Below are 27,903 nucleotides of genomic sequence, written 5' to 3' on the forward strand. Positions count from 1 at the left end.
TTTATTTTTCCACATGATTTTATTGATTTCTTTTAAAATATTGTAATTATTGTTAAAAATTTTGTTACATTTTGTAAAATAATTGAATTCTTTACGATAATTTTAAAAACATTGTTTTAATTTCGAATTTTTTTTTTGAAATACTAAATATTAAAAATAATTTAATTTTCAATTTTTTTTGAAAATAATTAAATCTTTTTAAATATCTTTATTTATTTCTAGACAAGTAAATATCAAAACACCTGGACTGCAATTGTGCCTAATGTTGAAAAGAAAGAAGAATCAGCGGCAAAATTAGAAAACTACAAGCTCAGAAGAATCGATGGTTCCCGCTGTTGTGTGAAATATGGAATTTTACTCCTGATCGTCTCGAAGGAACGTCGCTTTTACTAAAAATCGAATGTGACCAACAAGAGGAGAAGAAGTTCGAAATCGATAAAGATTGTTTGTAAAAATTACAATTCACAAGTACCGAGAAAAATATCTAAACGATCGCAAAAGAAATATACTCGATTTTTCCATCGAAAAAATAGTTTTCTTCAAAATAAATGAATTGATTGTCAGTGCAATACAATATTATTCTCTCGAAAATCACGCATAGGATTATGTCCAATTAATTCAGGATCAACCGCAAGCATAAAAGGACTTGGCAATTTTTCACAACGACGAAGTGCAACAGGCGAAAATGCACAAAAGACGAATAGACATGCTTGAGGATATTCTTAAGGAGTTACACAAGACTTACTATCAAAGTAATTGTCGACAAATATAGATGGAACTCGGTGAGACATATTCAGAAATTTTCGACATTAAATTAGATTGTTTATAGGCGAGTGACGAACTACCTACACCAAATACTCTGAAAATAATTAATAATCTCACTAGATCGTTGATAGAAAAATCTCAAAAAATTCATCGCATCGTTAAAAAGTTCAAAATTATTAATTGACAGCAATTAATTTTCCGATTACATTATACGACCTGTATTGAGAGCATATTTTCACGTTGGTAAAACTGTATAATAAATTTACAACACCTGATAAACAGCAACAACTCGAGAATGTGGAAAAAAGTTACAATGTCTATTTTTTCTTGGTGAATTACTGCGAACGAAATTCAAACGCCAAGGAAATGATGCACGTCGAACTGAGTGTCTGTAATAATTTTGTCAAATTACTTTCATTGAAAATTAGTAAATTAAAATTAGAAAATTAGACATAAATAATTAATAATAAATTGTAAACAAATCTTTAATTTAAACACATTTATTTTAAATTACAAAGAAAAATAAAGTTTTATTTCACATAAGTTCAATTGTAATAATTCTAATTATAATTCTCGGAATTAGAATATTTTTTCAAATCAAAACAATTTGTCTAAAAATTACTTTCTAATCTAATAAATCATAATTATAATTTATAATCATAATTATTACTGTATAAGGAAAATATAATAAAATATAATTTTTAATTTTACATTTACATTTAATCATTATAATATGAAATACGTACTATTTTTTATATATTTGTCTTTTAAATCCTCTAAGATAAATTTTAATTAAAATTTTTCGAAATTTGAAAAACAATAATTGATAGAGTAACGAAAATATATTAAATGACAAAATCACAAGAAGTGAATTAATTTAATTCTTAATTGAATTTTATAAAAAAAAGTCTATCATATTCATTGAAGAGAAATACATCGCGAACTTGTAGAATATTTTTGTCGTCATTGTAGTGACCTGCCAATTTTCGAATACAATCGGCTTGTGGTTCCATGAATTCTTCTTCCAAATAATGTGCAACTGCTACGTCTTGTTTGGGATGATTTTTCGTTTGTGCGTAAAGTCTCAATGCTTCTTCGGCCATTTCTTGAAATGTGGCAATTGATTTAAATTCATTGTTCCACTTCACTTGGTGATAAATTGAATCATAACGATAATAGCCTTCTGTCAAGCATTATCGGATAATTTGCAGTGCAATCCTTTTAAAAACCAATTCGATTTGCTTCGTTATTTCCAAAATTCAATGACATTAATAATAAGTACTCGAAACTTGATTCAATATGTGCGTTCGCATATGCCTGAAGATCAGAGTCTGCATATTCTCAAATGATCCATATTTTGCATTACAATTTTCCAGTAATACTCAATAGTACAAAAGCAAACATTTTTCTGTTAAAAAAAGAAGGAATATTAGATTTTTGCAAATTAGTCACATAAACACTAATATTTATTATTAAATTATTATTTAGAAACACTAAATTTTTAACAACTCTATAATTAGTAAAAAAAAACATCATTATAAATAAAGAAAACAATTTGCCATTTTTGCCAATTGATAATTTTACATAATTTGCATAAACTATTTTGTTGATTCTAACCTCAAAAATAATTAAATAAATTATAGAAATAAATAATTAATGGCAGTTTAATATAGTAATATAGTTGGTATTAATTAATTAATTAGTACCAGTACGTTTTAAAAACAATTTTTGATTTACCCATTAAAAAATAAATTTGCTCGTTACATTCTTGTAAACAATTATTTTATTGATTGTTGACCAATTGTGGACTCTCCATAAGGCCTAAATGCTCCCTGGTTCGCAACGAACGCAAAATATGAATTAGAAAAGGACAGATGTATATATTTGTGTCCTTTTCTATATCATGCATCTCGTTCGTTAACGATTTTCGCGAATCTATTGTAGGTCGGCCTTTATAAAATTATATTTGGTAAGTTCTCAAATGCGCCACTGGACAAATGCGCCACGGATCAATTGCGCCACTGGATTTTTTGATATTTTCAAAAGCTCTTTATTTTTATAGAATTAGTTTGTATTTCAATTAAATAACGAGATTAAGAATTCTTTATTGTATTATACTTAATTTTACTTTCATAATTATAAATTAATTGCATTTATTTTAAACTTAGAAAGTACTTAAATTTTCTTGAAGACAAATAAAATATAATTTATTAACAATTGTAATATTAAATATAATTCTATTTTCTAATTTGAATTTCATTTAATTAATTTTTTAAATTAGCTAACGTAAAAGTTTTTCTGAATTCACGTTCATACTTTTAGAAATGATAAGACTTCTTATAAAGTTTCAAATATTACGGAAGTTTAGAAAAATTATTCCAATTTTTATTTTATAATTAATGGTATTTATATTAAAAACAGTAATATTTTAAAAAATAATTTTTTTTTTTTGAAACGTAATATATAAAAAAAGCAGGCTTCGCACTCATCTACTAAAATCTATACTATTTACTCCTTTTTTTGTCAAATTTCTGACACTAAAAGGTACATTTTCACAAATTACATTAGTTTAAATCCTCTAATGATTGAAAAAAAAATTATTCTTAATCAATTTTTTGTGATTCGATTAAAACGAGATTTTTTTAATCGTCAAATTTTAATTTTTCGATTGCTACTTTTTACTACTATTTTCAGATTTAAAGCTACTTTCTGCTACTTTTTTAAAAGTAATTGTCGAGTGCGAAGCCTGAAAGAGTAATAATTTATTAATTATTATTTGACAATGGTATTGAATTCTATAAATATTTCATTATTTTAACCTCTTAAAATATGTGACTTCTTTTTTTTAGATTCTGATCAAAGTGAAGCTCTGATGATTAAAATCGAGCCTTAAGATGTAGTGACGATAAAAAAAAGTTATAAATAATTAGGCATCACAGACCGTTACAATTTTAAAAATTATATTAAAGCCAAATAATGTAATTAAAAGTTTTAAAAAATATGTTAAAATTGAATCTCAATTTTTCGACCAAATTTTGTAACTTTATTCGTCAATTAAATTTTTTTAAATAAAATCCTTATTTACCCCTCTATTATTGCTAAATTAATATCTATCCTACACCGAAAAAAATCTCGATGGTATTATTAACTATGACCCTATAGTTAATCTTAATCTACTAAAAGTAATAAGGATTCCTAATCATTATGGTTAGTATCGCTAGGTTGATTTAACAAATTCAAGCCTGGCAAAAACAACCCTGCAAATCCTAGTCAAATTGACTAGGATTTTAGTAATTTTGCCTATTTCCATAATGCGCACGCGTCTGCTTCTGTTCTGACAGTGTTTACCTCTATATCTTTCGCGTCATTTATCGTGATTTCGTAAAACGATTTTTTATCATTACTCGCGTCTATTTTTTGTACATAAAATGGAGTTCTTACATACATCAAAATTGCTGGTTTCTCAGAACCTCTGGAAATATAGATAGTCCATGTTTTAGAAAGTAAACTATTTAATTATATCCCTACTAAAAATAAAATCAGGAATCGTCAGGAATGGTCAGAATTTCTGAACATTCCTGAACAGTCTCACCACTTCTGACGTTTTCGAACGTTTCTCACCATTCCTAACCAAATACTTTCCAAGCTCCTCCCACTTTACTCCCACCATTTTCGAAGCTGTGGCCATTTCTGAAATTCCTGACCATTTCTGAAATTCTTGACTATTTCTGAAATGTGTGAACACATAACCTATAAAAATTTTGGTACATCTTTCTAATTTTGGTAAAGTCTCATGAAAATTTATATATACATATAAAATCTTTCAAATTTATTTTTTACATTTCAGAATACATTATTCTATTATAAAAATTGTTCTTTTAACTTAACAAAAGTTCTCATTTTTCAAATTGGTATAATTATTGAATTAATTATACAGCAAATGTAGGTAAATAAATCAAAACATTCGGACCATTCTTTTAACATTATTTAATATATTTATTTAATGTATATTTATAATATATTAATTTGATAAATGTATATTTACTTGTAATTATTTAATATAGTTCATTAATAATAAATTTTGTTTCATAATATTAGTAATTTACTATACCAGTCAGTACTTATTATGAGAAGTATTTGCATTATAATTGAAATACAGTTATATTTAAATTATTATTAATCATTAATAGAATAATTTCTTACTATAATGATTATTAATAATTTAAATATTAAATTTATAAAAATTTCAATATTGCATTAATAATTCATTATTATTATAAATTATAATGTTTAATTAAATTAATATTAAATACTAAATTCATTTTAAATGCAGATATAATAATAATTATTATTAATCTGTATTCGTATTATAGTTTATGAAACATTCCAAATTGTAAAGTTAAGACTTAATTTATTATTGATTCAATTAATAATGTTAATTTTTATTAATTCACATAACCTATTATGACTAAATTGAAATATAATTAATTAATAAAAATTATTTAACAGTTTATTCTGATTTATTGATAATATTGGTAATTGAATTTTACTATTTTACAGTTGCTCTTTATATAGACAGTTGAATCCAGAAATATGTAAGTCGGTTCGGTAGTCGCAGTCGTTAGGGCAGTTAGTTTAGGCACTAGGTTAGGTCATGCGTCGGGGTTCGATCCCCGTAGGGTCCAAATTTTAATTTAATTCCGGGAATTAGTTTCAAGTTGTTCCGTATGTAAACAAACTGATATTAATTAATAAAATATATTTTTTAAAATTAATTTGTTGCAACTTTTTGCATATTGTTTAAATAAATAAAACAGAAGTGGCTTAAAAATATGGTCAAAAATGAGATACAAATGGTCTCAAATAGTCACCAATTATGGGCGGGGTCAACAAAGAGGAAAGGATAGAAGCAAACTTGTGACCACTTTAAACTTCCTCCTGATCAGTTGTGATAGATTTCTGACGAGATCCATCCAGAATCGTAAGAAAACTGGATTAAAGTGGTCAGGCGGCCTGACCATTTGTCTGACCATTCCTGATTTTATTTTTAGTAGGGATTAGTCAATTCTTTCAGACTTTTTTGGTTAGGTTTCAATATAAATCGTCGAAATTTTTACGCACGTGGTGACAACATTTTTACTATTTTAATCGCGCAGTGTGTTTGAAAATTTACCTTTGCAATAATTTGTGTATTTAAATTTATTTTCATTTAAATGGCATAAATAATTAAAAATAAATAGTTTTTGACAAGTGTATAAAATTATGTACTTGAAATGTATTAAACATCATCTGCTTAAGTATTGTATTTTGACTCGAAGATCTAGTGTCTATTAAAAAATTAAAATACCAAGTCGTGTTTAGTGTAGTGGTTATCGTTCCGGGTTTCAAAGTGCGTATTCGTTAGGTTCAGGTGTTCGCGTCCCCCCTGCGTCAAATATTTATTTCATAAGTTTAAATTAATTCCAAGGTATATAAATGCAAAGTAAAATATAAATATGTTTGGGTCAGTCCATTATATTTCACCTGAAGCCATTGCGGCCTATTTTTAAAAAAATCTCATAATTTGTAAAAATGATGTTTAATATCCATAGAATTCATTTCTGAGAATTCTTTTATAAAATTTTTTGAATTAAACTTAGAATTTTTATTTTTAAGTTGAGTTGCACAGTAAAAAGGTTAGATTGACAGTTATGAAAATTTAATAAAAAAGCATGGAAATAATTTAGATAATACAAATTTCTTGATTAATATTTGTTAAAAATGAGCTAATTTACTTGTATAACCCAGTAAACGAAAACTAATTGAAATGAATTAAAAAGAATTCACAAAGAGCTTTCGTGAATCCCGCTTTGTGACAAATACGAATTGGAGCCATGATGCAATTTTCCTGAATTCGTGAAACTGTATTGAACTTCCGAACCTTCTATCCGTACCAATTCACTGGACAAGTTTTGAGCCTTTAATTTTTTTCAATTCGTTAGCACGAATTCAATGCATTCCTTGGCCATTTCTTTCGAATGCGAATTCGTTTGGACAAATTGGTACATATTGAATTAAATTCAATTGAATATACAAAGAGCTTGAGTGAATCCCGCTTTGTGACAAATACGAATTGGAGCCTACCAAAAATGTTAATTCGTTTCAATTCATTTGAATTAGTTTTTTTTTACTGGGAAATAGATTATTATGTAAACATACCTAAAATAATAGATAAAAATTGATTTTAAAATTTACCTATGAAATGTCAAAAGTCACTACACTTTATTTACTCTTTTCTAAAAAGTTTATAAATATTAATAAATTTATTACTATTTAATGTAAAGTATTTTTAATATACTTTCATAATATGTGCTAACTTTTTAATTTTATAATATAGAAATATAAAAAATTTTACGTTTAATATTAAGTGTTTCATGATTTTCAGTGATTTTAATCACTTATTTCTTCTCAGGTGCAAGACCAAAAAATCCCATTTTTGTCTTAATATTAAAGTTTGATCTTCTTTTCCATTCTATTAAATTTTGGTGATGGAAAACAAATTACTTTTCAGTTTAAAAAATCTGCTGAAAAAACGAATTTCTTGGTTAAAATGCAAGTAGATTTTTGCAAAACTATTGAGATAGCCAACTTCAGTGTTATAAAATTACCTGCATTTTAACCAACAAACTCGCTTTTGGAAGCAGATTTTTTAAACATGAATAAAACTACAAAGTAGCTCGTTCTCCATCACCAAAATTTAATAGAATGGAAAAGAAGGTCAAACTTAAATATTAAGACAAAAATGGGATTTTTTGGTCTTGCACCTGAGAAGAAATAAGTGATTAAAATCACTGAAAATCATGAAACATTCAATATTAAAGGTAAAATTTTTCATATTTCTTTATTATAAAATTAAAAAGTTAGCACATAATATGAAAGTATATTGAAAGTACTTTACATTATGTAGTAATAAATTTTTTAATATTCATAAACTTTTTAGAAAAGTGTAAATAAAATGTAGTGACTTTTGACATTTTATAGTTAAGTTTTAAAATCAATTTTTATCTATAATTTTGGGTATGTTTACATAATAATCTATTTATACCAGTAAATTAGCTCATTTTTAACAAACATCAATCAATAAATTTGTATTATCTAAATTATTTCCATGCTTTTTTATTAAATTTTCAGAACTGTCAATCTATCCTTTTTACTGTGCAACTTAACTTAAAAATTAAAATTCTAAGTATAATTCAAACAATTTTATAAAAGAATTCTCAAAAATGAATTCTATGAATATTAAACATCATTTTTACAAATTATGAGATTTTTTTAAAAATAGGCCGCAACGGCTTCAGGTGAAATTTAATGGACTGACCCGTTTAATAAAATAATTAATTATTTTTTTTAATTATATTTACTTTTTCTCTTTTATTGGATAATAACAATTTGATTAAGAATTTCAAATAATTATGATACACAGTGTAAATCTAATATTATTATCCTAGTCAATTTGACTATTTTTTCCTGATTGCATCTACTAATTTTCCTAGTCACTTTAACTATGCTTGAATTTTATTACTTTGACTAGGATTCTATAGTTGGCTCCTCTCGTAACTAGAAAACCTAGTCAATTCCTGGTATACGGGTCCTAGGCATTTTTTTCGGTGTATCTCTCAAAAATATTAAACAAAAACAATTACAAATTGCATTATTCTATAGAAAAATTATAGAAAAATTATATTAATAACTATAGAAGAATTATAAAGTGAGTATAAAAATTGTAATATAATTAAGAATATAAATTTATTGGCAAAAAAATTATTTTATTGCCAAAATGCAGACGACAATCGACTCGAGCTCCAGGAAAAAAATAAAATTGCAAACGAATATAAATAAGATCTGCTCTTGTTTTGTTGAAAACTTCACGCTTCCAAGCGGATTTTTAAGATTAAAAGTCGATTTTCGGCTGCATTTTGGCAGAAAATTCTACACAATTTCTATATAATATTGGAGTTTACTGATTTGTCTTTTTTTAAATTAATCCTTGGAGTTTTGCGCATCAATACATGGTGATTTAATATTAAAAAAACATTGCGAACATTCTTCAATTTCCAATAATTGTTTAAAAGAATTTTCAATAACAATTATAATTATAATTTAGTGTCAGAAATTTGACAAAAAAAGGAGTAAATAGTATAGATTTTAGTAGATGAGTGCGAAGCCTGCTTTTTTATATATTACGTTTCCAAAAAAAAATTATTTTTCAAAATATTACTGTTTTTAATATAAATACCATTAATTATAAAATAAAAATTGGAATAATTTTTCTAAACTTCCGTAATATTTAAAACTTTATAAGAAGTCTTATCATTTCTAAAAGTATGAACGTGAATTCAGAAAAACTTTTACGTTAGCTAATTTAAAAAATTAATTAAATGAAATTCAAATTAGAAAATAGAATTATATTCAATATTACAATTGTTAATAAATTATATTTTATTTGTCTTCAAGAAAACTTAAGTACTTTCTAAATTTAAAATAAATGCAATTAATTTATAATTATGAAAGTAAAATTAAGTATAATACAATAAAGAATTCTTAATCTCGTTATTTAATTAAAATACAAACTAATTCTATAAAAATAAAGAGCTTTTGAAAATATCAAAAAATCTTATTATTAAAGGAATTATTAAATTATTCCAAAGAAAAAATATAAATAAAAACGATTTAAAAATAAAATGTTTCATAAATTAGTTATTAAAAAAAATTTCCACATATTTCTTTAAACAATAATAATAATATTTATTATTATAATTTTTATTATTATTAATATAAAATAAAAACAGCAACTTACCTCAAAAATGCTATCCGTAATTGATATAGAACATTTAATTAATTACCAGTTAATTAACACTTCACTTAAATTTATTTTCACTATATACGGAGCGAAATTGGCAAGAAATTGAATTCACTTGACTAATTTCTATACCAAGAACACCTAGCTCCATCTCTCGAACAAACTTTTCACTTTCCTCAAATATGACAAATGTGGGGCCTTTGTCCAGTGGCGCATTTGACCGGTGGCGCATTTGTCCAGTGGCGCATTTGAGAACTTACCTTTTTCCCGCCATTTACTTTTGTGTGGGTACTAATATACAAACGTTTATTTCTATATATATTATTAAATAGAAAAAACCGTTAAACGTTTTCATTATTTTTATATAGACTGATTAAAAAAGTGTAGATAAAAATGGACGGTAAATATAAGTGTATTTAATAATTTTACAAAATTGAATTATAACTTTCAAATTTATTTAATTTAAACTGCTAAAAAAATTTTATTGATTTAAATGTATTGTATTTCCATGTTATTTAGAGGAAGGTGCAGCGAATAATAATCAACATATCGTTGATTCTGATTTGATTTGTACGTTGGTTCTGTGCAAAAAGGATGAACCTGGATTCTTTTTGGGAGATCGTAATATATGTGAGTTTATTTTGTCCTTTAAATTTTCTCTACATAAGTAGGGGAACATAGTCTAGGTCGGCCACCTTTTTGACTTTTGTTTATAACTTTTTTTTAAAAATGAATTTGGACAATTGAAGTATATGGTTGGAAAGTCCTGTTTAATAGGAACATTTTTTCTGTACAAAGTAAATTGACAGGTTTAAAAATGAAAAAGTTATAAAGATTTAAAAAAAAAAAAATTTGTAGTCCAGGTTGGCCATTACAGTCAAGGTCGGCCATGTTTAAAATTCAAAGGGCATTAATCGTTAAAAAATAAAATAACATGTTTGGAGTTACGGAAAATTGATTCTTTATTGTTTACAGTTTGTAACTTAATGAAATAACAAAATAATAACAATAAACAATATAAAAAAATAAATATAAATAAAAAAAAGTTTTGCACTAAAATATTAATAAAATTAAATAAAAATATTAATAAGATGATCAATTATAATATGAGTTATTCAGAATTGCAGTTTTTGCAAATGAAGTAGCTCGTCGTCATCTTTGCGCATTTTAAACACATAGTGGCCGACCTTGACAGTAAGTAACATTACCGAATTGTTGTAACCGTAAAGAAATACGTTTCGGGATTCGATTTTTTACTTTGTTTTCCTTTCAACCATGAGTCCCACAAATTTTCTGCATACTTGCCTTGACGATTCAATTTGTTTTTTATCTTTTATTAATGGTTTTTCACATTATGCACAAAACTTTTTTTGAGCTTTTTTTGTACCGACGTCACAGAAAACACAATTTTCGATTTTCCGAAAATGTAATTGAACAAAAAGTTAGGTTTCACTAAGACAAGCTTCGACAAAAATGCGCGTAGGTGGCGCTAGTGAACTTGACAAAAAAACGCGAGTGGCCTACCTAGACAGTAGGCCAACCTTGACTACATTCCCCTACTAATTCTTTTTTTTTCTCTTTCCAGATGAAAATTTGATAACATCAGAATCGCTAAGAAGAATAATTACATTTTTGGAGTCAATGGAAATGCTGATTTATTTTAAACGTGTTTATATCAAAAAATAATATTAAGGCACCAACTTCACCTGTGAAGGCACCATCTCCAATTAAATATTGATCTCCTTTCTCAAAAGCAATCGGCCCTTTTCAGGGCCCCAAAGTCAGGCTTCTCCTTCGTTGTGAACTCGCAAAGCACGTCGTCTGTGAAGGCACCAATACTTGTCACCAAGTACACCATCTCCAATTAAATATTAAACACCTTTCTCCAAAACAATCGGCCCTTTTCAGGGCCACAAATCTTTTTACGAAAGAATTATTGAGTTCATTTAGTATTAATTAATTTACTTGAATAGAAGTGAAAAAGATATTTAAAGAGATTTAATTGTTTTCAAAAAAAAATTCGAAATTCAATTATTTTTAATATTTACTATTTTCATCAAAATTTCGCAAAAAATTTAGTGATTTAAAAAAAAATTAATTTTTTCTTTTTGTCAATTTTTTAATATTTATCACAAGAATTGAAAGTAACAAATTCTTTCTTGGAAATTCAATTATATTAGAAATAATTGTAATAAAATCATTCGCAATAATTCAATTATATTCATAACCGGATTTATTAATGAAAAAAAAACATTTTTGCTAACATGAATTGAAAAAAGAACTCTCTACAAATGTTAATAATAATGCGTATTTTTACAATATAAAAATTTGAGCTATCTTAACTATTCGAGAGAAATCACAGCGAAAAAAAAATTATTATCATCCAAAAGGAGGACGAGACGAAACAATAATTAACAAGTATATAAATCATAATAGATTTGCATCGTATAGACTATAGTACGTATAAAGTACATAATTCGCAGCTTTTTTCCTGAAATTCTACATCGAGTTTACAATCGTGACTCTTTTCTTTTTGTAGATTTTTTTCTTGCTTTCTTTTTTTTTGTCGTGTAAACACATGATGTAGTCTGAATATAATTTTGTTTTTTCAATCAGTCGACATTTCTTCCTTCGCTTATTCTCGTCAATTGATTAATTGTTTCATCATCTAATGTGTGTTTTTCCAAAAGTCTGCGAGAAAAATGTGTATTTCCTTCAGTTGAAAATTAGAATCGCCAAGTTATTGAATAATACCAGCGACGTGTATTTCTCTCTCCATTTTTTAATAATTGCTCAGCTTTGTCTAATTTCCTGTCGACGAATCTCATCTCCCAAGGAGTATAGACTTAAGGAGACCAATGTAGTGTGTATGAAATCAACCATTTTATGTCGGAAGTTCATAGTTCTGAATCTTCTCGTATAGCGCGCAACGATCGCATATATAGCTGAAGTTTTAAAATGAACATGGATTTCTATAAGTTTACTAATTCATGTATATACTATATATTCAAATTATAAATATAATAATAATAAGATAACAAAACAAAGTCTATATTATAGGGCTCGGATTGTGCGACTTTTTTTGTGAAAAAATGTGCCTAATCGACTTTTTACAGATTTTTTTGATTCAGGAGTGTCAATCGCTTGACATAACCTCAAACTAAAAAGTGATTTTTAACAGCAAATAAAACCATAATTAAAATGATTTCACCAAATTCTGAAAGATCCAGTTGTACAATTATCAGAAATAATTAGGTTGGACCAAAATTTGTTGTAAAATCATAATTGTTAAACATTATGTGTTTTTTCTTTAAGGGTCAGTAACCAATTAAAATTTTTAACCAATTTTGATAAATAATAGCTCATTCTACTCTTTGAAACATTCTCTACATTTCCACTCGTTGAATTTTGTTTAAAATATTTTGTTTAAAAGTTATTAAAAAAATTTTTTTTTATTTTATTTGCTTAACTTTTGAACAAAATATTTTAAACAAAATTTAACGAATGTTATTGTAAAGAATGTTTTAAAGAACAGAATGAGCTATTATTTGTCAAAATTGTTAGATCACTTTTTAGTTTGAGGTTATGTTAATAACCTCAAACCTCAAATTATAGTAATAATTAATTTTACTCTAAAGGTCATGTTATTCAGAGCCACGTGCCTATTAAAACTTTATTAAAATTATTGATAGAACATTAAACTCTTTTAATCAATTTTATTATAACTTTTATAAATAATTAAATTTCTTGAAGAATTTCTTTTTTTTTTTTAAATTGAATCCTTTCGTGAAGTTTTATAGAAATTGTATTAAAAATAATTAAATTCTTCCGAAGAATATTATTATTTATGAAAGTAGAATTCATTGTCATAATTTTATATTACCTATTTATTATTTGAAATTACTTTTAATTTCAAAATACAGCAAAAATAAGGTTAGGACGGTTAGGACTTAATCAAGCAACTATATATGCGATCGTTTGCCATCTACAGGATGTACACGTACTACTAATGTACTTCCGACAAAATGTTGCGCCTTTCAGTGAAGTACATGCATATAAGATTGGTCTCCTTAAGTCTATACTCCATGTCATCTCCACCTGAAAGAAGAAATTTTTCTTTTAGAATTTTTTTCTTTGGAAATTTTATATTTTCCAAAAAATTTTTTTTAATAATTTTCGAATAACTCCCAAATATTTCCCTCTTTTGTCGCAAGTTTTATTTTTCAATTTGAATTTTAAAAAGTTTCAAATTTAATGAAATTGTCTTGTAAACAATGTAGACTTGAGAAATATTTTAATTCCTACAATTTATAGAAAATAATGAAATTAAAATTTTGAAACAATTATGTGATAAAATCAGAGGCAATGAAAAGTATTTTAAAATTTTTAGAATATATGAAAATGCCCATTTATACTTTAAATATCTCAATGTCGAAAAAAAATTTAATAAATTTGAATACTTATTATTTCATTAGAATTTATAATTCAAAAAATTTCCATTAAACAAATTATCATTTTTAATTAATTAATTTTTATTTAGCAAATTTAAAAGGAAAAATTTATTCCTTAAATTGAAGACTGGATAAAATAAAACTTTGAAAGAAAATGTATATACTTTTAAAAATTAAATAATTATTTATATTTTTTAAATTACAAACTGTTGATGACTCTTCACTTTCGTTTTCGTATTCCCTTAAAAACAATTCCTTTATTAACAAATGATTCCGCTGAGAAATTATTAAATAGTTAACATTTTTAAATGAACGGACATTTTGTTATTAAATGTTGTATTACAAGAAATATCATATTTATTTAAATTATATTTAAAAATTATTGATATTTATTTAATTTTCATTACTTACAAATCCACAAGTTGCTCTTAAATTCGACATTATGTTCCTCAATGGCTTTCTTTTGAGTATTATCAAAAGTGTCTCTTTAATACAATACGAAACTAATTTGTTCGATGTCATTGTCATATTGTCATTCCTCGAACTAAATTTGCGATATAACACATATTCTTAGGACTATATTTCACATTTTCCTCCACGTGACAAACAAACTGTAAATAATCAATCAATTTAAAAATATTCACTCGCAATTAGTAAAATTTTAACAAAAAATTAACTTATTGCTGATTTTCTTTCTTCACCATAGTGGTTTGAATAGCGGATAAAATTTTTCATTATTTCGTTCAAAAATCTTGAAAGTCTTTACATATTGGCAGTTTGTGTCACAACAACTAAATTTGTCTGGAGCAATTGTTTTCCCAATAATCGTTGTACACAATTTGTTAAATTATGCATTTCACAATTTCAGAAAATACAATTTTTAAGACACAAACTTTAATACCGTTTTCTTAAAAAAGTATTTACATAATAAGAATTTGAGTAAAATGAAATAAAATAATACATAAACTAAATCAGCTGCTATTTATTGGTTATATCAACTTTCTGTAAGTAACAAATTTTAACGAAATCTAATATTTTCTTTTTCTCAGCAAAGAAATTCGGTCGTCTCGCACAAGCCGTTCTTCAACGTCCGTGCTGCTTGTATAAAAGTAGCGCACGCACACTGGGAGCTTCACTTGCCTCCAGTGTCTTACACGGGAAGGACCTTACCAACAGTGCACGCGCACTAACAAAACCTCCACGTCGAAGGTGCTCTTGTCGAGCTTGAGTTGGCTCTCAGCAATATCTTTTCTAATAAATTTTTTTTTAAATTTGTTACAGAGCCTTTCTAGTCGAAAATTGTCGAGTTGTTAATTCTACAATCGCTTCGCTCCAGTGTCTTACACGAGAAGGATCTATCTACGAAACCTCCACTGCAACGGTGCTCTAGTCGAGCTTGATTTTAAGCTCTACAAGGAAATTCATTCGTGTCTTTCTTTAACGTCCGAGCCTTCTTTGCAAAAGGTAAACATATTTTATATTACTATAAATGCATTTTAAATGTTTCTTGACATCTTGCTATATTTAAAAATTCAAAATTTGTTATCTAAAAATATATTTTCTAATAAAATTTTTTTTTTAAATTTGTTACAGAGCCTTTATAGTCGAAAATTGTCGAATTGCTAATTCTACAATCACTTTGCTCCAGTGTCTTACACAGGAAGGATCGAACCATCAATGCAGCGCACTGTCGAAACCTCCTCATCGTTTCTCGTCAAGATCATCATAGGGATGAATACTTTTTAATTTTGCGAATAAGACTAGCATAATTTACTTTTTAAGAATTGCGTTTTTTGTTTTTTTTGCGTTGTTTTCGATATTTTGTATGTCTAATATTGGAAAAACCAGTGAAAACATTTGGATCTCGGAATTTTTTTTATGTTTGCGTTTGTTTTTTTAATGAAGCAATGAATAGTGACGGAGTTGGTGCACCATTCAAACCTTTGAATGTTGGCACTTCATACAGTGGTGTACAAAAAAACATTGGTTCCGGTCTAATTCAACTAAAAAATCCTGATGCAACGGAGAAGAGAAAAATCATTCCTGACAATGATGAAGAACCATCTTGTAGTGCACCTAAAAAACGACAATTGGATAAAGAGATGGAAATGGAAGTTGTTTATGAGAACATTCGTCTCGAAGATCAAAATGGCAGTGTTGATAGTGATAACAAGAAAGGGAAGAATAAGAAGAAAAAGATTATTGGTTCTGGTCTTATTCAAGTAAAAAATCCAGTTGCAACGCAGAAGAGAAGAATCATTCCTAAAAATGATGAAGAACCATCTTGCAGTGCACCTGAAAAGCGAAAATTGGATAAAGATATGGAAATGGAAATTGTTAATGAGAACATTGATATCGAAGATCAAAAAGAAAAAGAAGCCGCAAATGTCGATGTTGATAGTGATAAGAAGAAAGGGAATAGTAAAGAGGAAAAAGAAGACAATTGGTTCGAAGAACTGGAATTAGGCAAATTACTTAAAGAAGAAGAGCAGGGAAATATATTTTGTGTTAAAACAGGTCTCAAAGGGTTTTGTAAAAGTCAACAAGTGGTAGAAATCATTAAAGAAGATGTTACAACTTTGTCTCCAATGCTAACGGAAGTGTCATACTTTGCTAAATTTTGCTTGCTGCATGACAAAAATCCCTGGCTTTTGCAACATTGGGCTACAACAGACATTGATCATCGCATGTTAACACCTTTTTTTAAAGTAACTAATCCGAAAGAATTGAATCGTATAAGAAACAAAAATCCAGAACTTACCTTATTATTTGATGAATACTCCGAAATAAGGGGTTCAACTCTTCAACTTTACGATTTTACAAACCGGGATGTACTCGTAAGTCAAGCAACGAGGCAAATGGATTCGAATTTGAGAATACAACTATGTGTAGGCGGACCACAATTTCTAAAGAAATTATTTTTAAATTATTCAGCAGAAGAAAATGTCCAACAACCAGTTGATGATGAAGACGAAGTCGCGAGGAAATTGAAAGTAGAAAAGAGGAGAAAAAAGAAAAATAGAAAACGGCACGACAGAGAGAAACAACGAAATTTAAACCGAAAACAACATCAACAACAAGATTTGTTTGGTCAATTAAATAAACAAAACCGGGAAGCTCTTGGCTGTATATCAAAAAAGGACGTAGATTTTAAAAATAGTTTGAACGCGAAATTAAATGATAAAGAGATGACAGTTGAGGAAGTGAACGAAGAATATTTAAAAAGATTTTTCAAGGTTAATAATTTTCTCAAAGGAGAACGTCTAAAAAATACCAAAATTCGCGCATTTTCGTCTAATGGTGTAGATGTCTCGATAATCTACGAAAAGAAAACAGTTAAGAAATCGATAAATACTGCTACTGCTACCTCGTCCAAATCATCGGTTGACAAAAAGACGGGTCCATGTAAATATAAGCGTTTCGTTGGGCTAGACCCCGGGAAAAAAGCAAGTGTTGCAGGCGTCGAACGCTTAGGCGAACCGCATCCAGCGCAACATAATATAAACAAGGACGATAAACCTATTTACGCTCGAAGTTCAAGTGTTAGGTGGTTATGTGGCGAGGCAAAACGGAAAAGAATATTGAGAACAAAGTGTCGTGATATTGATGAACAGTACAATGTATTTCGCGAACAAGATGAATTTAAAGGTATTAATTTAAAGGATTCATCAGACTTTAGGCGTATAACAAAGTGGCGATTGGAAATTTTTAAAATTAAAAAAGATTGTCTTCTGCGTTCGTGTATTACTCGTTTAAAGTTTAATAAATACATAAGGTCGAATAGTGAAATCGATAGATTAGTAAATTTTATTGTAGGAGACACCGACAAATTGCCGACGTTAGTTGTACTTGGACAAACAAAAATTTCGCCAATAATGAAGGGATACGTCGGAACTAGACTTACATTAATTGAAAAACGCTTAAAAGAACGCGCTAAAATATTAGGGGCAGATACTTTCAAGTCATAAATGTTCACGAAGGTTTTACAACTAAGCAGTGCAGTACCTGCAATTCCACATGCAAAGTCTCGAAAAGAGCACACCGGTTTGTCTTTTGCCAAAAATGCCATATCGTGTGGGAGCGTGATGTGAATGCGGGCCGGAACATTTTGAACGTTGGATTAGTAAAAGAAAATATTATTAATCGGAACGAACTGCCGGATTCCAATGTTTTCACTGCTTTATCTAAATCATAAATTAGGCTGTTTGCTATATATTCGACAGCCCGCTACAACATAGCATACACTGTTTAAAATATGCCTCAAACTTTACACTAAAAAAATTGAAACGTTATTTCAATGGGACTGCAACTTAAAAATATAGAATAATTTCACATTACATTTTGGTTGAAAATGATTTTGTTTTAAATTTAATTTTTTAATTTTAATTGAAAAACTGAAGTCCTATTGACTTGAATTGATTTTAATGCATTTATATCCTCCTACCCAACTTGAATAGCCTTATCTAATCAAATGAAAATACTCACACTTCTTGAGATTTAAAGTACAGTAGAATCCGCTTATAGCGACTTCGCTTATAGCGACCGACTGGTTATAACGACGTACACAAACCTTTTAGTTTGGTTTACATTGAATTTAGTATGGAGATGAGTCCGGTTATAACGACTTCGCTTATAGCGACCAACCGTTTATAGCGACGTCTTTTTTCAGATGTGTCCGGTTGTAACGACGAATTTTAAAGTATACAAACAATAACTATGTCTGAGCCATACATTCTTTTGTCTTGTTTTTCCCAATATTCAATTCAATCAAGTTTAGAAAACAGTATTATATTGATAGTTACTCAAGAGTGATCGTTAATATTAACAGGAGTAAAAATGACATCGATTAGAGTCTGGAGACTCAAATTCTTCTCTTGCAAAAGAGTTTGGCGTGTCTCACTCTACAATCTCAACTATTTTTAAGCAAAAGAAGAAAATTGAATCGTCATTTAATGAAAATGTTTTGAAACCGAAACGTTTAAGACCGTGTGATCAAAAAGAAGTTGATGAAGCTTTATTAAAATGGTTCAAAGTGCAACGAAATCGAGGGATTCCAGTTAGTGGACCTATATTAGAAGTAAAGGCGAATTTCTTTGCTTCGGAATTTAATATTGTAGACTTTAATTGCACACCGAGTTGGGTTAATAGATTCAAAATGAGACACAATATTGTTGCTGGTCAAATAAGTGGAGAATCAATGTCAGTCGATAAAAATATTGTAAGTGATTGGCAGGAAAAAGTGTGGCCTAATTTACGTGCACAATATACTGATGAGCAAATTTTCAACGCAGATGAGACTGGGTTGTTTTATAAATTAACACCAAGTAAAACTTTGAAATTTAAAGGAGAAACATGTGCGGGCGGCAAGTTATCGAAAGATAGGATAACTGTTATGGTTGCAACCAACATGAGTGGTTCAATTAAAAAAAAACTGTTAATTATAGGTAAATCTAAAAACCCAAGATGCTTTAAAAATGTACGGTCGTTACCAGTGGATTATAAAAGCAACAAAAGAACGTGGATGACGTCAGAAATTTTTACAGAGTGGGTTCGGTCTTGGGATTGTGAATTGATTAAAGAAAAAAAGAAGATTCTACTTTTGGTAGACAACTGTCCATCACATAATGCTATCAAAGACTTAAAAAGTATAAATCTAGTATTCCTTCCTGCTAACACTACTTCTATATTGCAACCAATGGATCAAGGGATAATTCGAGCATTGAAAACAAATTTTCGTAAAAGTCTTGTTTTAAAAATAATTGACTATCTGGATGAAATCTCCAGCTGTAGTGACAAAAAAATTATTATTTCTGTACTCGACGCTATATTGATGATTTACGATGCGTGGTCAAATATAACACAACAAACAATTTCAAACTGTTATAAACATGCAGGATTTACTAGAGTGGATGAAAATTATCCCAGTACATCAACGGATTTAACTAACAATGACGAAGTTTCTTTATCGACTTGGATGAAAGTTATGCTACCCAACAATACTGAGGTAAGTGCAGCTTAATAATAAAATCTTACCTTTCTTCAAAAAAATTAAATATAAATTATAAATTCTGTTATAGGGCAGTATGGATCATCAGCTATCTTTAACAAGCAAAATAATTGAACAATATGTAGATGTCGATTGCGATGTTATCACATGTGAAGATTTATCTGATAAGTTAATTGTCCAGGACATACAGAACACAAAATACCAGAGTGACGACAATGAAGACGACGACTCAGAAATTCATGACGACGAACTTAGTCGGATTCCAAACGCATCAGAAACCTTAAAGGCTGCTGATGTACTGAATTCATTTGTACATTTTAATTTTAGTGATGAAAATATTAAAAATGCTATGTCTCGTATTCATAATGTGATACGCAATAATTACTATGAGACAAAAGTGAAAGAGAAACAAACTAAAATTACAGATTTCTTTCGCTCATAGAACCATTTAAATTTAAATAAAAACGTAATAAATTTCTGAACTGATGTTTGATTTTTCCTCTTTGACGCTTATAACGACGTCCGATTATAAAGACCAAAATCCTCCGTCCCTTGAATGTCGTTATAACCGGACTCTACTGTATGTAATTTTCAATCTTTCGGTGTAAAGTTGGTGTCCGATTTTTAACAGTGTAATGTGCATTCTTCAACATTACTTCCCGATGCTTTTGATCTGCGGCAATCTGCCAATCTTCTTCGATATATTTAAAACATTTGGCAACAAACTTCGAAAGGCTCATAATGTAGAAATTAGTGGGACCTGCGATTTCAATTTTTTCACGAACTTCTTTCATTTCGTAGAGGGCGGACAGAACATTTGAGAGAATTGCACAAACCATGAGGAAACAGGCACATATGTTTAGAAAAAATTTAATAACTTTCTTAAATGAAAAATCGTGAGAATTAAATGGCCATAAGCCGAGAATTAATGCTAGAATACGACAAAGGTTTATAGTGAATTTTACATCTTTTCTATACGATTCATTACTATTTCCATCAAGTTTGATAGACATTCTTCTTTCTGCAATTCACTTCATACTGAACTTACTTGCATCAAAGATTCAACTTTCCGTTGCGCTTGCGCTGTGCCTGCTTGAAAAGAAATTCAATGCAATAATTATTGTCCATCATTTTTTTCAGTTTAATGATAGAGTATAAGAGTCCATATTAATATTTGTAAATAAAAATATGAATGTGTTTTGGATTTTGAATATTGTATATGAGGCATTCCATTTCAAAACGACCCCCTTCGTAAACAATTGCCAATGTAAGACAATTTTTAAATGAATATTTGTTCCATTCTATAGAACCAAATTACTTTTTATATTAGTGATTTCGAAAGTAGAATTTCTGAATTTTCTAATAAGAAAAAAAATATATTTTTTTAATAATTTAATTTAAATAGAAAATTGAGTTTAAAAGTTAAACTTTGAAAAATCTCAAAACACGTTACCTCCGATTTTAATAAAATTCATATCAAACGATAATAATGGACATTTCAGTAGATTTTGAGAAAATAATTAAATTTTACAAACATTTTAAAGGTTATATTGAGAAAACCATTTATTAAGTACAGGGCGGCATTTGTTTTTCCCAATTTATGCATAAAAACCTTCTAAATGTCTGTAAAATTTAATTATTTTCTCAAAATCCACTGAAATGTCCATTATTATCGTTTGATAAATAAAAATAAGAATATTCAAGCTTTCGTTTGATATGAATTTTATTAAAATCGGAGGTAACGTGTTTTGAGATTTTTCAAAGTTTAACTCTTAAACTCAATTTTCTATTTAAATTAAATTATTAAAAAAATATTTTTTTTTCTTATCAGAAAATTCAGAAATTCCACTTTCGAAATCACTAATATAAAAAGTAATTTGGTTCTATAGAATGGAAGAAATATTCATTTTAAAATTGTCTTACATTGTTTTGAAATGGAATGCCTCATATAATATCCAAAATATTAATACAAAATTAGTTAATTAATTTTCTATGTATTTTATAAAATCTTTGACAATCGCTTGACGTCTATCAATTCTAGAAAATGACATCCAATAATATACATGTAAATATTTAACAATTTTGATTTTTTAATTGATAAAAAAAGTTTTCTTGAAAAATTTGAAAAGGTGGTGTTTGTTATAATTTTTCTATATATTATACTTTAAAATTGAAATTATAATACTCGTTGACTCGGAGTGATCGTTAAATTAAATTTCTAATTAAATTATAAAAGTTTTAATTTCAAAGTATGTGAGAAAAACAATAGTATTTTAAAATTGTTTGACAAGCAAAGAACAAGAATAAAAAATTCTAGACTTCGAGGAAAATTGTAACTTTACAGTTATGTTTTTTCAATAGTTACGTAACTTTATCAAACTTTAAAAGAAACGAACAAATATTTAAGTGATTTAGAAAAAACTATCTTTAATATACAGTAAAAGTTTTAAACAATTTTTTCCAAAGGAATTAAAAATCTTAATTCTGTGTTACATTTTCCATATAATATTTAAATAGGCTGCGGCTGATTTAATTATCTGAAAAAAATAATAAATCATTAGGAATTCTAAATAATAGCAGTATTTCTAAAAATATCAAACTGAAACAAAACACTTATTTGATTCTTTTTTTGTCTCAATTTGATATCTGCTGAAAAACTGTAAACAATTAGTTTTTTAAAAACAAATTGCATAGAAAAAAAGAGTTATTTTAACACTACATTTGGTGTTTAAATAACACTATGTGTGTTTAATTAATACGCAATTTTATTGAGTTTTGAATTTGCAGACACTGAAACTTGCAGGAATATTGGAAATTTTGAGAAAATGGCAATATTGATGCAAGTTTCGGTGCAACATTTTCCAGACTATTGAATTTATGTAATTGCTTCAATATTATGATTAAATGTATAAAAAGAAATTATAAATTTAAAAACAAACTAACTGCGGTAAACGTTGTCATAGACAGAAAAACGACTTTTCCAGCTGTGACTCTGATTGGAAATTGACAAACTTGAATGAAAAAGGACAATTCCAAAGAAATATTTCTTGGCAGTTTATGCCATTCTATCATATATCCAGTATTTCCAACTTTTTCCGCCTATGTTAAAAAAAATTATATTTATGTTCAGTGATTAGTGAAAATTTTCACTTTAAATTTACTATTTTAATAATAGTGTTATGTTTACTTGAATTGTAAGAAGTTCTCCAAAATATGCATATATAAAAATGTTGAAAATAAAAACATTCAGAAGAATTGCGAAATTTATGAAGTTACCAAGATTTCCTGCCTTCCAATTCTATTGATCATTGATGAAAATGTAATAATGTATTGACTTTTCTACATGAAAATCATTAATGATAAAACGCCCAAGCCTTCTGGACTCCATTTCGGTCTTCTAGAAGGCCGAATTTTCGCATTTAAAGCCTTAATCGATGGTCCCTTGGACGTTCTATCATAAAATAAAATAGAAAATTTTTAGTTAATAATAATTTGTGTTTTACCGTCACTGAGAAATAACCCAAAAGACTCAAATTGATGGCACATCCCAATATTTCGACAAGAAATATTTCACAAAACACCTTATCTAAATAAGAAACGTAACTGAAAGCAAAAAAATTGTTAATTGTCTGGTAGTACTTTTTTATTGTGAAATGAATATTTATTTAACTGCAATTTAAAATGAAAATACCTTAACACCCGAATATGAGATTTTATAATAGCAACAAGTCTTTCCTGTGCAGTACTTTCCTTTTTACTCAATCCACTAACAACATCGTGGAGATTAAGATTAATAATTTCAAACTGTCCACATGCGTGAATCAACAAAATTGCTGTAATATTAAATGTTAAAGGCGCCATAGAAATAATAAACATGTCAGCAATAATTACAGCTGCAAATGTAAATTCATAAAGAGGACTATAACCAGTATTAAAAATTCCACCATACACAGGAGATGGAAAAGGTTTAACACTAATATTCATTTCCGTTAAAATACTGTCAGATAAGAAAGGTTTGATAAAGTGATGCCCAGCACCACCGGAGTATAAAAAAATAGCAAAATAAATTGACATGATTCTTCCGAATTTAGCATTTTTTAGCATAATCTCCCTTTCTTTAGTATCAACATACATCCAGTCCTCCTCTAAGTGTTCGAAACTCTTTTTTAATGCCTCAGCGCGATATAGAAATAAGAAATACTTCAAGGTAGACATTCCGTAAAAAAATGTCGGGCCCATAATATCAAATTTTTCTTCATTGCTCTCTGCTTTATAGGCTATACACAAAATATTTGAAATTACGACACATGACATAAGAAAACCTGCACTAATATTGACAATGAATTTTATAATTGCTCCTATGGAGGATTTTTGAAAATCATTTGGCCACACACACATAACTATTCCTAACAATCTTGCAACATCTACAGTGTATTTCAAGTCACTTTTATAATCCAAATTCAATTTTTTTGCAGTCATTTCTATAAATCAAAGTTTTCTTTCTTAAACTTTCTTTAAGTTCTCTGTCTCATTTCATACTGGCGCTTATTTTTTCTTAGGAAAGTCACGGATAGGGCTACGCTTGCGCAAAGTAAAAACTTTTATTATACCTAAATTATCAAATCAGTTTCTTAAGTTCGAGAAGTTGGGGAAATTAAGCAATTTTCAAAACATGCAATTTTCATACAAAAGGCACATTATTGACAAAAACTTTCTTTTTTCAATAGTATTGAAAATAGTATGAAAATGCTTGTAGTTTTTATGTTTTATTCATTTAGCGTTTAACAAAATTGTGCGTAAATTATTGATAACAAAATGTACGCTTTTTTTCCAAGAATGGATTCTATTACAATTTGTTCTTTTTGATTGTCGCGCATATTAAAATAATAGTCACTGCGTCATTCGCCAAACAAAATTAAAATAAGCTGCAGATGTTTTAAGTACCTAAAATTTAACAATTATTATACATTAATAAGGAAAAAAAAGTAATACCTACGAATTTTTTTGTGAAGAAAACTTGCAACAACTTTTGTATTAATTCGTTAAACTTACAATAGTAAAACTATTTAATGATAAAGCTGAAAATTTTCCCACGGTTATTCTTACAGGAAATTGGGACATTTTTATTAACAAAATTAGTTCCTGAACTGTTTGTTTTGGCAATTTATACCACTTAATCATGCATAAAAAGTCACCGACTTTTGCCGCCTGTGAAAATTAATTAAATTAATTTAAAAAATATTTTCATGAAGAATTAATATAAAAATAATAAAAATTGCAATTCACCTGACGCGATAAAAGGTCGCCCAAATAACTGTAGTTGAAAACATTGAAAATAAATGAAGCAATAAGAAAAACGTATGCCAGAATGTCTGAAACTTCTACTTCTTTGCATGCCTAATTTACGGAAATCAAACAATATTTATTTAAAGTTTAAAGTAAATTGTAAATTTTCTTAAAATTTCAAAAAATTTTAAATCACACAACAGCCAAAGTTTTTTAAAAGTTGAAATTAGCTTGACTGCAAACTTCGAAATCATTAGCTGATGCGAAGCTCAGGAAACTTATTCCACAATTAATTTTTTTAATATAAAAAAAATTTTTTTCAACAAAATACGAATTAAAAGAAGTAACAAAAATAGTGTCAAAACTTTACGGTCATTGAAACTTGAAGTAATTCTTTCAATGTCCATTATTTTTCAATGCTTTACGCGAAATTTGACTGAACTCACCGAACATTGAATGAAAGTTTAGAAATTTTAAACTTTCATGCAATGTTCAGTCACTGTAATTTTTTCAACTTTCAGGAAAATTTTAGTGTTTTGGGAATAAATGAAAGTTGCACTTAATAATTTATTTCAGCACACTTTCAATATTAATAAATTTCTCTGAACGTTTAGTAAAAAGCATTACTAAGAATTAGTTTCGATTTAAGTTTTCGATTTAAGTTAGTTAAACTTTACCAAAAAACAGTGTAAGAACCTTCTCTAAGTGACAGCAGTAAAATTAAAAAATTCAGAATCAAAAGTTACACAGAAAAAGCAAAAAATGAAATATGTTACGAAATGTTATGAAACCGTTAAAACGGAAATAAAAAACTAAAATGGTTAAAAAGTAGGCAATTTTTTAATTTAAAACTATGGTTTAAGTCAAAACTTATGAGGACTTTTTTACTCTCAAGGCTAAAATTCAATCAAAAATATTTCTAATGCAAACGGTATTAGTCAAAAGTATACCAAAAGTAAGATTTGTTTTTTACAGTGCAGTTGCTGATTCAAATTAGTTAAAAATTTTACAAATTCTGATTTAAACAGAAGATTAAAACTACTCAAGACTATAATAAGAAATTTTTACCACAATAATATAATATCCTAATAAGCAAATTATTATTGTCGATCCCATCACCTCAATTAGACACACTTCAGTTAGCAAGCCTTCTAATGTTTTGACGAAGCTAAAATTGTTTTTGTCAAATATCATCACAGTTTTTCTGCGGATATCAAATTGAGGCAAAAAGCGAATCAAAAGTGGTTTTTAAACTACGGTCACTTACCTCAAGACTCGTAAATGACGTTGAACAATAAGAACCAAGCGACTATGACTCGAAATATCATTTTTTGTCCTACCTGCACGGAAAGTATGTCATTTCGGGCACTTAAGGCGGGCGCAAAGTAACACATTACGCCCGGGAGTGGGGGAAGCGGGCGGAAAAGTATTTTGCGCCCGCTTGTATGACGTCAGCGGGCGGTAAAGTATTTTCCGCCCGCTTCGCCTACCTCCGAGCGGGCGGAAAATACTTTACCGCCCGCTTGTTAATTATTCGATTTTCTTCATTAAAATGCGACATTTTCGACTTTCTTTTTGTGTTGACTATAAAACTGCAAACATTTTCAACTTGTTTTATTTTGTCTATAAAAATTTGCAATTTTTTTTTATTTTCTCTAAAAAAATAATGAGACATTTGGTTTTGTTCCCATTTCGTTTATCAAAATTGTCAATTTTAAAAGTTCTTGTTTCAGTTTTGTTTAATTATTAATTACTACGTTCTAAATAAATACTATGTTTCCAGAATACATTGTTTTTTATTTCTATTTTAAAACTTCTATCATTATAGACTTCATTCGATATATTGTTTATATAGAGCTTAATTTTTAACTAATATGAGCGTTTAATCGTGCGTGCCCTCTATGCCATACTTTCCATGCAGTTAGGATAAAAAATTATGTTCGCATCATGGGCGCAAAGGTGATTACGACTTTGGCGAAATTTCGGGACCTCGGGGACACTTTCGCTCCCTCGGCTTCGCCTCGGGCGCGAAATTGTGTCCCCTCGCTCCCTTCATTTCGCCATCGTCGCAATCACCTATTTTGCGCCCTTGTTACGAAAATAACTATTTTCGTTCTCATCTGAAACAAGATTAGCCAGGCACAAAATAAGAACATCAAACTGTCCACATGAATGCAAAATTAAGACAGTAGCCAAGCTGAAAGTCATCACATTCAACGTATCATTGAAAATTCCAGTAAAAGCTTGAACTGTAAAAACAATTTGATAAACCGGACTGTAGCCACTCGTGAAAAATTTCCCAAAAGCAGGAGTTGGAAACGGTTGGACTGTAATATTATTTTCTGTAACAACTGCAGGGGCTGTTAAGGGAATTAATATATGATAGAAGAATCCACCGCTGAACATAAAACTGGCACATATGATTATTATAAAATTTCCAAATTTTGCGCTCCTCATCATGACACTCCGATGATTGACGGTGTCAGCCTCTTGCCAATCTTCCTCAATTAGTCTCATGCATTTTTTGATACAATCACTACGACTCCAAAATAAAG

At 28.2% G+C, this 27,903-nt stretch overlaps 5 protein-coding genes across 5 annotated transcripts in view; 2 read left to right on the forward strand and 3 right to left on the reverse strand.

The window, feature by feature from the left end:
* LOC122512160 (aquaporin-like) overlaps window positions 1-27,903 on the forward strand; it is a 151,114-nt gene that overhangs the window by 114,484 nt on the left and 8,727 nt on the right. The window lies entirely within an intron of this gene.
* On the reverse strand, window positions 1,554-2,612 carry LOC122512163. Its single transcript, XM_043627868.1, has 2 exons — window positions 2,503-2,612; window positions 1,554-2,173 (listed from the first exon to the last, which is right to left on the reverse strand). Exon 2 carries the CDS (start codon window positions 1,866-1,868, stop codon window positions 1,650-1,652), a length of 219 nt encoding a protein of 72 aa, XP_043483803.1. The 5' UTR covers window positions 1,869-2,173; window positions 2,503-2,612; the 3' UTR covers window positions 1,554-1,649.
* LOC122512180 (tigger transposable element-derived protein 4-like) lies at window positions 18,024-20,504 on the forward strand. The gene is made up of 4 exons (XM_043627888.1): window positions 18,024-18,099; window positions 18,906-19,499; window positions 19,950-20,059; window positions 20,133-20,504. The coding sequence occupies exons 1-4, from the start codon at window positions 18,024-18,026 to the stop codon at window positions 20,502-20,504; spliced, it is 1,152 nt and encodes a 383-aa protein (XP_043483823.1).
* On the reverse strand, window positions 20,604-21,300 carry LOC122512162. Its single transcript, XM_043627867.1, has one exon. It carries the CDS (start codon window positions 21,073-21,075, stop codon window positions 20,638-20,640), a length of 438 nt encoding a protein of 145 aa, XP_043483802.1. The 5' UTR covers window positions 21,076-21,300; the 3' UTR covers window positions 20,604-20,637.
* Window positions 22,545-27,865, reverse strand: LOC122512181 (odorant receptor 13a-like). Its single transcript, XM_043627889.1, has 7 exons — window positions 27,492-27,865; window positions 26,616-26,684; window positions 26,391-26,516; window positions 23,566-23,722; window positions 23,250-23,360; window positions 23,006-23,161; window positions 22,545-22,599 (listed from the first exon to the last, which is right to left on the reverse strand). Exons 1-7 carry the CDS (start codon window positions 27,863-27,865, stop codon window positions 22,552-22,554), a joined length of 1,041 nt encoding a protein of 346 aa, XP_043483824.1. The 3' UTR covers window positions 22,545-22,551.

Source organism: Leptopilina heterotoma, unplaced genomic scaffold (assembly GCF_015476425.1).
Source record: "Leptopilina heterotoma isolate Lh14 unplaced genomic scaffold, ASM1547642v1 Lhet_95, whole genome shotgun sequence".
Taxonomy (NCBI): domain Eukaryota; kingdom Metazoa; phylum Arthropoda; class Insecta; order Hymenoptera; family Figitidae; genus Leptopilina; species Leptopilina heterotoma.

What these genes read in the sequence shown, in the direction of transcription:
- LOC122512163 (XM_043627868.1), bottom strand. Translation starts at nt 1,868, where the DNA reads ATGGCCGAAGAAGCATTGAGACTTTACGCACAAACGAAAAATCATCCC.
- LOC122512180 (XM_043627888.1), top strand. Translation starts at nt 18,024, where the DNA reads ATGTTCACGAAGGTTTTACAACTAAGCAGTGCAGTACCTGCAATTCCA. An exon ending in AAAAAAACTGTTAATTATAG is followed by an intron (nt 19,500 to 19,949) that starts GTAAATCTAAAA and finishes ATAAACATGCAG; the next exon opens with GATTTACTAGAGTGGATGAA. An exon ending in TGCTACCCAACAATACTGAG is followed by an intron (nt 20,060 to 20,132) that starts GTAAGTGCAGCT and finishes ATTCTGTTATAG; the next exon opens with GGCAGTATGGATCATCAGCT.
- LOC122512162 (XM_043627867.1), bottom strand. Translation starts at nt 21,075, where the DNA reads ATGTCTATCAAACTTGATGGAAATAGTAATGAATCGTATAGAAAAGAT.
- LOC122512181 (XM_043627889.1), bottom strand. Translation starts at nt 27,865, where the DNA reads ATGAGACTAATTGAGGAAGATTGGCAAGAGGCTGACACCGTCAATCAT. An exon ending in CGTCATTTACGAGTCTTGAG is followed by an intron (nt 26,517 to 26,615) that starts GTAAGTGACCGT and finishes AAACAATTTTAG; the next exon opens with CTTCGTCAAAACATTAGAAG. An exon ending in GAGAACTTCTTACAATTCAA is followed by an intron (nt 23,162 to 23,249) that starts GTAAACATAACA and finishes TTTTTAACATAG; the next exon opens with GCGGAAAAAGTTGGAAATAC.